Genomic DNA, 10,299 nt, shown 5'->3' with positions numbered 1-10,299 from the left:
ACACAGGGACGCGTCACGAGGCCGCCGAGCGGTGCCCCTCCGCCGGGGAGGCGAGTGGAGGGGACGCAGGGGGCGGGGCGCGCGGCGACGGAAAGTAGTCCCGCGGCGGGGACGCGCGCGCGCGGGAGGGAGGGACGGAGTGGGGGAGGGAAGGGGGGGTGCGCGCGCGGCCGGAGGCAAAGCCCAGCCCCGCGTGGAGCGGGCGCGAGAGATCCGCAGGCCCGCCGGTGCGCAGCGGGGCGCGGAGGGATCCGCGGGACCGCAGTGCGGCGGCACGCGGGCAGGGCGGGGCGGGGCCGGGCGAGGCGGGGCGCGCGCGCGGCGGCCGTTGAAGGACCGTTGGGGCGGGCGGCGGCGGCGGCGGCGCGCGCTGCGGGTAGTGAGTGTGGAGGCGCGGACGCGCGGCGGAGCTCGAGCTGCTGCAGCTGCTGCCGCCGCCGGAGGAACCTTGATCCCCGCGCTCCGGACACCCCGGCCTCGCCATGGTGAGTGAGGCTGGGGGCCACCCAGGCTGGGGGCTCTGAGGCGGGCACGGCGGGGCAGGACTCCCGAGAGGGCGAGCGGACCCGGCGTGGGGGTGTCGCGGCCCCGGCGAGCGCCCCCGGACCCCTCGCGGCCCCCCAGTCGGAGGGCAAGGCGTTCGAACCCAGAGCGGGACGTTTGGATCCCAGAAGAGGGTTAGGGGCTTCAAAAGCGACTTTTACTACCAGGTGGGGTGTCCAGACCCCAAAATGGGCACGCGAGCTCTCAGAGGGGGCATCTGAAGCCAGGATGGGGCATCGGGACCCTCAGAAAGGGCTTTTGGACACAGGGTGGGGCGTTCGGTCTCTGAGGTGCGGTGTTTGCACCCCTTGAGAGGCGAGATTGGAAGCACTGGCCGGGGAAGGGGGTATTCGAGCCCTAATGAAGACTTTGGGTCCTAAAAGGATGCGGGGAATGGGGATCCGAGGGAGGCCAGGCTGCCGGGGAGCTCCCCAGAGGGCGCCGCGTGTAGCTGGACCTGGGTGGGGAGAGGGGCAGGGATGGGGGCGACTTCTGCAGATCAGACCCTGGAGAGGAGGGGGGGTGGTTCTCAGAAAGACCAGCATTGCAGAGGAAGGAGGAGGAGGGTGAGGTGCAAGCTCTGGGAGGAAAAGCCCGGGGTGGGTGGCAGTGGAGGTTAGAAGATGCTCTGGAAGCCTGCAGGGACTGAAAAGGATTGGGGTCGGGGAGGTGGTTAAGAGGGAAGGGCGAGACTGGTGTTCGCCAGTGGTGGGGGAACAGGAGGCCTCGTGGTTGATTTGGGGGGCAGCCAGAAAAGGTTCTGAGGTTACTAGTAGGGTTGAGGCTGTTGAACTAGGGAGGTTGGTTTTCGTGGGAGAGGGCTGGGACTGAGTGTGGTGTTGGGTCCTTGAGAAGGTAGGGGTAGGAGAGGACTCACTGGCTTGGGTGGTGGGAGGTGAAGTGGAAGGAGGGGGGGTGGTTGTTGGAGAAAATGAATGGCAGCCAAGGTGGGCCTACATTTGGAGGTGGATGTGGGCAGCTCCCTGGAAGTCTCCAGGGAAAGGCTAGGACAAAGACTGTTCAGTCTAGATGGGGAGTGGGCTGCAGAGGCCGAAGGGAGTGGCCATATGGTCCCCCTTCCCCATAGAATGGGGCTGGGCAGGAGGCACCCCAGCAGTGGGAGCAGGTGGGCGGAGTTGTCGAGGCCCCTATTGCGCACTGAAGCCGCATGAAATGGGGGGTGGGGGGATCAAAGTTTGGGATGCATCAAATGAGCCAGCCTTTTAAGCCTTGAATCTCACTCCCTTGCTGCCCCATTTCAGACCAAGAGAGCGGCTTTTTCCAAACAGGAGTGCTGCTTTTCTTGTGGTTTCCAGCCCCGTGCAGTGTTCTGCATCTCCTCACTTGTGCCAAATGACAGTGCAGTACAGTGTGGCGTCGGTGACAATCGGACGCCTGTTCCTGTGGCCTCAGGGTGGGGGCTGCAGAGCTTGAACAGAGAGGACCTCCAAAGGTACCCCTTCATCTGCCTGAGGGCCACTTGTTCTGTTCAGGGCCCTCACTGAGTGCTTCTGTTAATTCACACAGCTGGAGCTTTGAGAGAAAACCAGCAGCCTAGTTCTTTCCTGCTCCCTGCCACCCACAACACCCACAGCCCCCCCAGGCTCAGCTTCGGAACCGTGCGCAGCCATCCTCCCTGGCAAGGCTGGGGAGAACAAGCAGCCGCTGCTGTGTATCAGATCTCATACTTGCTGACACAGACCTGGTGGCTCCTCTTGCCGCTACCCCATTTTCCCCCAGCAGAATCTCACTCAGGGGGCCCTGAAGTCCTGGCAGGGGCCAGGTGACCCCCCCTCCCCCACTTCACAAATAGGACCTGAGCTTTGGCCCCAGTTAGTTTCTCTTCCCATTTGTAATCAGCAAGGTATGGGTGGGACAAGTCACTGCGAACCGGACTTGGACTTTGGCCCTGAGCTCTGTGGCTCCTCCTTGGCCCGGGTGAGGGGCCCTGGCCTTGGTTTCTGATCTCATCTAACACTGCTCTCTGGCATTGGCTGGGGGCTGGGTCAGGGCCGAGAAATAATACCCTCTTCCCTCCCCCACCCCAGGGTTTTTTTTTCTTGTCCGGCCCCTTGCTGGAGCCTAAGATGAGGGATAAGGAAGCAGTAGCCCAGCTGGGTTATTTTGGAGACAATTTTTATGAAAGCTGAAAAATCTTCAGATTTGGAAAGAGAAGAAATCCTGAGAAGGGGTCCCCAGTGATGGTAGTTCCTGGGGTGATCAGTTCTGTGAGCAGCAGCCATGCCTTGAGATCTGTAGCTTGGAGCTGGGACCTTTCCTGCACCACGCCAGGGGAGAGGGTCTCCTAACCGGCAGGGAGAGTGTCTGACGGGCTCCCTAGGCAGAGCCACGCCTATTTGCAGCAGCCCTGTAACTCAGCGTGGCAGACCGCATCTGTGCCTGTCGGCGGGGAATGGCAGACACAGACCTTCAGAGCCACTCCTGGACATGTGGGCCGGCTTGTCCAGCCCCTAACGTGCTGCCCAGAGGTGGGAAGCAGTGGGCTTCTTTCGGAGTGGTGTGGTAGGGGTGGGCAGGCCCCTGATTGGGCTAGCCTCTTCCATTCTAGGCCAGGGGAAGAGAATGAGAAAGAAGCAGATGGAATGGCAGCCCTTCTCCCCAGACCGTTACTCTGGGTCTCTCTTCCCTCTCCCCTGGCATGATGGCCTGGCCTTGGTAACCAGAAGCCCATCCCATCTTCTCACTTTCCCCCCAGCAGCTTCCTCGGGTGTCAGGAGCAGGCCGCCCTGTCCATGGGAGCCAAGGGAAGTGGCCAGAGCAGGGGGCTCCCCGGCTGAAGCCGACGGATTGGCATTTAGAACCCAGCAGCCCCAAGTCTTTTTTGAAGGCAGTGCAGAAGTGTCTTCATTTGGCCTCCTCACCTTCCCTTTAGACTTTGGACTTTTCCAGAATATGTGTGTGTGGTGTTTTTCCTTCTCTACTTTCCTTCTTCCCTCCTCCCTTATCCGTCTCTCTGTCATCATCACTGATTTCCCCTCCCATTCTGCCTTTCTGGGGCTTGGGCTCAAGTTCCTTTTTCCTTAGATTAAAAAAAGGGGGGGTAAAGGACATTTTATATCAGTTTTTATGTGACCAGTTCTTAGTATTTGGGATGGAGTGGGGGTGGGAGGGTCATTGCTAGCTTCCATGGAAGCTCTGGAACCACTATGCAGATAGTTTGCACTAGTTATGAGGGCTCCCAGCCTCAAGGCAAGAGCCTTTCCCCTGACTGTAGAAGGAAGTAAAGGAGGAGGCGGTCATCTGGGCACCAGGCAGGGTGGTGCCTTCTTGGCAGCATCCACCAAAACCTAGGAAAATTCATGTACTTGCTGCCTAATGCTAAACGTTGGGACTCAGCCCCCCCCCCCCCCCACCCAGCTCCTCCAAAGGATCCCTATACCTGGCTGATTCCCAGCACACCGGTGCAGAAAAAGCTAGTCTTTGCCTCTCCTCTACCCTACCCCCAAACCCCGCATGCAGCAACGGCTGCCTGCCACCGACTGGCCAGTCCCCGGAGTGGCCAGGGCTGTACAGGGTTAAAAACTGCAGCGGCACCCAGGGAACCTCACTTAAGTCCTACAGCCTTTGCAGCCACTGGGCCATGGGCCATTGCTGCTGCCTGCTGCAGCCCTCTCCCCAACATTGGCCCTTCCAGCCCAAAAGAAACAGAAGAGTACCCCATGGCTGCCTCTGGCCTGACCAGGGTTCTTTGAATTGGAGCATTCAGAGCTGCTGGTTAGGAGAATTTTTGCCAGTTGCATCCACTGTTGCCTGGACCTGGTGCCTCCAAATAGATGACACAGAAACTAGCAAAGAGCCCCAGACATCTTCCCTCTGTCCTACCCAAGGACTGGCCTGTTTCAGTTTGGAGCCTTCTAGAGCTGCTCGATTAGGCCTCTAGGGCAACTGCTCCCTTCACTCAGCCTCTGGGGCTCCTGGTGGCAGCGTTGACACTGAGACGCGAACCCGTGCTGTGCCAGCACAGCTGGTTTGGGACTGGAGCAGGATGTCTCCCCACCCACTGTGGCTCCAAAGTACTGGGTTGGGATTGGAAGCCCTTGGGTCTGGGCAACTGAATCACCCTCGTGTCAGGCAAGCCTGGGTTGCCAGCCCATTTTAGTTCCCAAGCTTCCTGAATCACCAGACTTTATCCCAGAACCTGGCTCTCCTTCAGACCCTGACTCTGGCCTGCACCTCCTTTGCCCAGGTGCATGGGATGCTATGTGAAACTGGCCTTACCAGCAGGGGGGCTGGGCTGAGCCTGCAGGATGTACTGACCACGGCTGGCTAGCCCAGTGACTGACTCTCTCCTTCTTGCTTTTCCAGGCTGACCAGCTGACTGAGGAGCAGATTGCAGGTGAGCCTGCCTATCCTACTCCTCTCCGCCCTGCTTGGGAAGGCCTCTGCATCCCCAGGCAAATCTTAACTCCGGCCGGGAGTAGCAGCTGACAGATGAGCACGTGTGCCCCCTCCACCACTTAATGCTGTGCCCTGTGCTTAGAATGTTGGGAACTGTGGATAAGAACACATTGCACCCCACTCACACCAAAAACCCCCATGGTCCTAAGACAGGCATTTCCCAGATGCCAGAACTCTGTTCCTCTCCTGGCCGTGGGTTATCTGGGGGCCTTTTATGAATCAGTGGCTGCAGGGTGAACGCAGCTCTGTCCCAGCTTCTGCCAGCTGGGCTCTGAAGGTGAGCCTCCCTGTGGGGCTGCTGAGCTCCTGTCCCACTTTCAGAGCCACCCAGGAGATGGCTTGTCACTACCACCTCTGCACTTGCCTGTGCTTTGCACTCCCCTTTGCACGTGCTTACAGTCACTTTTCTCTGCCAGCAGTGACTCTCCCCAGCTCCTCCTCATCCTCTGGGCCTCCAGTCAGATATCACCTTGAAGAGGCCTTTCCTGACTCCCAGGCTCTGTCCCGTCACTCTGTATCTCCTTTGTAGCCTTTCTCACTCTCTGGAATGATTTTGTGTCTTCACATGCTGTCTTGAGCTCCTTGAGTCAGGGCTTGGTTTTTGCTGGTCCCTGCTGTATCTTCAGTGCCCAGAATGTATAGTAGGCACCCTGTAAATTTTTGTTGGTCAAACACAGGAATTGTTCTGTATCCCCCAGTAAACTAAAAAAATCCTGAACTTGCACCTAGGTCATTTTTGTAGCCACCTGGCCCCTTAGCCCCAGAAAGGCCAACTGTGTGACTGAATGGGCTTTCTCGGTATTCCTCTCTCAAGATTTGGAGCTGCTGAGGATAGAACCCAGATCTTGGGGTATCTCCAGATCCACGGGCCAGCGTAAAACAAACAGGAGAGAGGACTCGCAGATGGGGCCCTGGGTCCTAGCAGCTACCCCAACCCCAGCTTTGCTGTCAGGTCTGACAGGCTCCACGATGAGTATCAAATGCCCCGTATCAGGGAGGAGGCAGGAGGGGACTTGCCTTCTCTCCTTTCCTCCACCGCCCCCCGCCCCCCGCCCCCCCCCCCCCAGTCACACTTTAAATTTCTAAACTTTGGCCCCCAGTGACTGTGGAAACCCACCAAGGAAAGCGGAGAACTGCCTCATTTTCAGTGATCATGAGCTCGGTATCCCTGTGACCCATGCCCTGCCCGCCACGAGAACAACAGGGCCTCAGCCCAGGGAGTTGCTAGCATCCCCAAGGAGACTTGTCTCCCCATCTCCCCATGGCCCAGAGGCTCGGGGACATAGCTTCTCGGCTGTGTGTGTGTCTCCTGCTGCACCTGCCACCCACGCCCCAACTCTGCCCTTATGTGACACAAACACACACTACGCTCTCCACCCCGTCCCCATTAGCAAACTGTCCACCACCTCACCCCCAGCCCACACTCTCTGGGAATAGGCTGCCAGGCATCTGTTCTCTGAGGGTTTTGGGGGGGAGGGAGCACCAGGTGCCAAAATGGGCCCAGTGGGAGGGCCACAGCCACGTGCTTCTCCTCCCCGCTCCTGATGCGTCCCCAGCTGTGGTCTGCCCACTCAGCGCCACTAGCTCTTCATCCTGGCCTGGCAGCCGTCCCCTCTCCCTCCATCCCCCCCACCTACCCCAGGCTCTGCTATCTCCCACCCCTACGCCCCACCACACACTGGCCGCTCAGCTCCTCTCTTCTGGAAGCCAGTGGCTTGGGCTCTCAGGGAACTGGGCTAGTAGTAGCAGCCAGGAGGGACATGGCCCCCGCCGAAGGCATTGTGCAGCCTCCTCTTAACCCTTCCCAGCCAGTTGACCTGGGCTAGCATACTGCAGGTAGAGATTTCTCTTGGCTGTTGTCCACATCGTGACATAAATGCCAGGGATCAACAAAAAATGTAGAATTATCTGAGGACAGCTGTCAGCCTGCTTCCCCTCGGTCCTCACCGAGCAAGGTTGGCTGAACAGGTAGCTTTACTTGACACAAAGTAGGTGCTTAATAAGTGTTGACAGAAGAAGGAGTCTGTCCCGAGCACCGATGTGAGGGGCTAGGACTGGGGAGTCTTGTTCTGGCTTCTTCAGGAAGGACTCTGTCTGCCTTCTTGCACAGGGCTTTCCCTGTGGCCCTTGACCTCTGCATCATTTTCTCTCTTACTCCAGAGTTCAAGGAGGCCTTCTCCCTCTTTGACAAGGACGGAGATGGCACTATCACCACCAAGGAGTTGGGGACAGTGATGAGATCCCTGGGACAGAACCCCACTGAAGCAGAGCTCCAGGACATGATCAATGAGGTGGATGCAGATGGTGAGCCCCACGGAGTGGGTGGGCAACCTCATTCTCCGTCGCTCCTCGCAGCCACTGGGAGCCCCCCTTGGGGCGATGGATGAGCCCAGATCTCCTGTGCCAGGGCTCCAGGGTGATCTCCCAGGGCCCAGGCTTCAAGCATTCCCAACTCCCTTCCCCGCCTTCTAGGAAATGGGACCATTGACTTCCCGGAGTTCCTGACCATGATGGCCAGAAAGATGAAGGATACAGACAGTGAGGAGGAGATCCGAGAGGCCTTCCGTGTCTTCGACAAGGTAAGCAGTCCTTTGCCAGACTGGCTCTGAGGCTCCAGCGAGGGATGGGACAGCTGCGGTCCCAGGTGCCCAGCATGACCAGAGCCGCTGAGTCACCACTTCCCACGAGGCCCAGGTCCCTGTGCCAGCTCCACTGCCAACTTGCCCCACAACCTCAGGAGGTCCCCTCCTCCGGACAGAGCCTCAGGCTCAGAGTCTTCCTCTGTCCCCGCACCCAGGATGGCAACGGCTACATCAGCGCTGCTGAACTGCGTCATGTAATGACGAACCTGGGTGAGAAGCTGACCGATGAGGAGGTGGATGAGATGATCAGAGAGGCTGACATCGATGGAGACGGCCAGGTCAATTATGAAGGTGAGCAGCCCCCAGGCCCCGTCTCCGGTGAGAGCCCCAGGTCCCTCGTGTCAGGGGCGCTGCTGGCTCGGCCTGCCTGCCCCGCTGACCTGCTCTTCTCTCGTTTCGCTTCACAGAGTTTGTACAGATGATGACTGCCAAGTGAAGGCCCCTGGGCAGCTGGTGATGCCCATTCTCGTGATCTCTCTTCTCGCGCGCGCGCTCTCTCTTCAACACTCCCCTGCGTTCCCCGGTTCTAGCAAACACCAGTTGATTGACTGAGAATCTGATAAAGCAACAAAAGATTTGTCCCAAGCTGCATGATTGCTCTTTCTCCCTCCTAAGTCTCCTCCCATGCCCCTCATCTCTTCCTTTTGCCCTCGCCCCTTCCATTCACATCTTCCAAGGCCTGATGCATTCATAAGATGAAGCCCCATTCCCCTTAGGGGAGCCTCTGCCCTCCTCCAGCCCGGGTGGCTCTCCTGTTTTGATTTGTTTCCTTTCGTGTGTCATCTTATTTTGGGTGCTGGGGTGGCTGCCAGCCCTGTCCCAGGACCTGCTAGGGAGGGGATGAGGCCTCGCCCAGGCAGAAGAGCATGCCTTCTGCTGTTGCATGCAACCAGCCCTGTGATTCTGTGTGCATATCCCAGCAGCCTCTTGGGGCAAGGGTGCCGAGAGAGGCATTCCAGAAGGACTGGGGGGTGGGGGGGATTGAGGAGTTGTGGTGTTGACTGGATATGGTCCAGGACTGGGTCGAGGGGCAAGGGAGTCTTAGAAGTTGGCATTCTTTCTACCACTTGAGGGGGCTGACTCACAGAAGGGGACAGATAGAGTGAACAACACTCCTATCCCATTGGCTGCTATTCTGAAACCATTCGATTGACTTCCTGAGGTTGGGCTGGGTGGGGGCTGCTCAGCTGGCCACTGCAAATTATACCTGCCCATGTTTCTAAAAGCGATTTCCAGCTGTTCTGTAAATACCTGGTGCTAACGTCCCATGCCGCTCCGCCGTGATGCACCTGCCCACCCGCACGAAGGTCCCCTGTTGGAACAGATGTGGGGATGTTGCTTTGTCATGTACAGGTTACCCTTTGGTTATTTTTTTCTTTATGCCCCTTGAAACTAATCCTGTCAAGAAACCATACCGGGCTAGCTGAAGGGTGGGGAGAGGGCAGATGAGCCCCACCATGCTCTGGAGAGAACATAACCTGCAATAAAACAGTCTAGAGGGCTAGCTGCCCGGGGGGTGGCGGCCAAGGACAGCTCTGCTCCCTGGTCAGCTGGCCCCTCCTGCTTCTCCGTGGTGATTTGGTTGGCTCCTTAACACCTGTGCTGTCTCTGTGCCCTCTCTCCCCGCGCCCACCTGCCTGCCCCCCACACTCCCCCAGCGGAGAGCATGATCCGTGACCTTGCTTCTGGTTTTCGCCTCTGGGACAAGTAAGTCAATGTGGGCAGTTCGGTCGTCTGGATTTTTCTTTTCCTTTTTCTGTTCATTTCATCTTGCCCTCCCCACCCCCGAACCCAGGTTGTGCAAGTGGCTTTTCCTGAGACTTGCCCAGCTTTGAGAATCTCCTCATCCGCCCTCTGGCACCCAGCCTATGGGGGAAGGGAGGGGAGGGACGGGCGTAGTGGGAGACCTAGCTAAGAGCTGAGGGTAAGGGCAGGTAGGTGTGAGGCTGTGGACATTATCGGAGTGTTTCGGTTTTGGTTTTGGTTTTTTGGTTTTTTGGTTTTCTTTTTTTTTTTTTTTAAACCGGGCAATATTGTGTTCAGTTCAAGCTGTGAAGAAAAATATATATCAATGTTTTCCAATAAAATACAGTGACTACCTGACATGGGTCTTCCCTCTTGTCTCTGTTTCTGGGCCTGCTCCCTGCATGGGCCCTTCAGCCCTGCCCTGGATGAGCCTGTCCTCCATGCTCACTCAAGAGCCTTTTCCTTGCCATGGCAGCCGAGAGGACTTGTGACCCCAGCCAGGTTTCATGGTCACTGAGGGCATGGTACTGATTGGCGATGCAGCCAATCAGTTTTGGTGCTTGCCGTAGTTAAGAGGGGGTGCCCCTGGAAGACCAGTCCCAGCCCAGGTGCCAGTCACTTGAATGAGTGCATAATGAGGACTGGCCAGGCCTGGGGCCAGTCCAGGGCCACGAGAGCAGCCCATTGTGCCAAGACCTGAAGGCCGAGCACTCCTATAGTTGAGGGGAGAAGGAGTCACCCAAGGGAACAGCAAAGAAGCAGCTCCTGGGGGTGAGACCAGGTGGGGGATTCTCAGGGTGCTCTGGGGAAGGGGTGACATTCACTGAATGAGTCAGTGTCAGTCAAGCGGCCCACACGCCAGACGGTCCCAAGCTCACAGAGCTTTAGTCAACTCCCTATGAGGGCACGAGACAAGGAGATTTGAAACAAAAAGCCCCTTAACTTCCTT

The 10,299-nt window shown here is 58.0% G+C and overlaps 1 protein-coding gene across 3 annotated transcripts; it reads left to right on the top strand.

Annotated features, from left to right (window-relative positions):
- The first annotated feature begins 260 nt into the window (after window positions 1-260).
- CALM3 (calmodulin 3) lies at window positions 261-9,707 on the top strand. 3 transcript variants are annotated; one of them, XM_038528500.1, is made up of 6 exons: window positions 261-485; window positions 4,870-4,900; window positions 7,123-7,266; window positions 7,435-7,541; window positions 7,760-7,895; window positions 8,012-9,707. In XM_038528500.1, the coding sequence occupies exons 1-6, from the start codon at window positions 483-485 to the stop codon at window positions 8,038-8,040; spliced, it is 450 nt and encodes a 149-aa protein (XP_038384428.1). In that variant the 5' UTR covers window positions 261-482; the 3' UTR covers window positions 8,041-9,707. The 3 variants fall into 3 exon arrangements, with proteins under 3 accessions (XP_038384428.1, XP_038384430.1, XP_038384429.1); XM_038528502.1 differs by lacking the exon at window positions 261-485 and adding an exon at window positions 606-710 and having other exon boundaries at window positions 8,012-8,189; XM_038528501.1 differs by lacking the exon at window positions 261-485 and adding an exon at window positions 1,973-1,996 and having other exon boundaries at window positions 8,012-8,189.
- Window positions 9,708-10,299: the final 592 nt, after the last annotated feature.

The sequence above is a fragment of the Canis lupus genome, chromosome 1 (genome assembly GCF_011100685.1).
Source record: "Canis lupus familiaris isolate Mischka breed German Shepherd chromosome 1, alternate assembly UU_Cfam_GSD_1.0, whole genome shotgun sequence".
Taxonomy (NCBI): domain Eukaryota; kingdom Metazoa; phylum Chordata; class Mammalia; order Carnivora; family Canidae; genus Canis; species Canis lupus.
The sequence above is the reverse complement of the archived record's forward strand: the minus strand, read 5'-3'. Positions and strand labels throughout refer to the sequence as shown.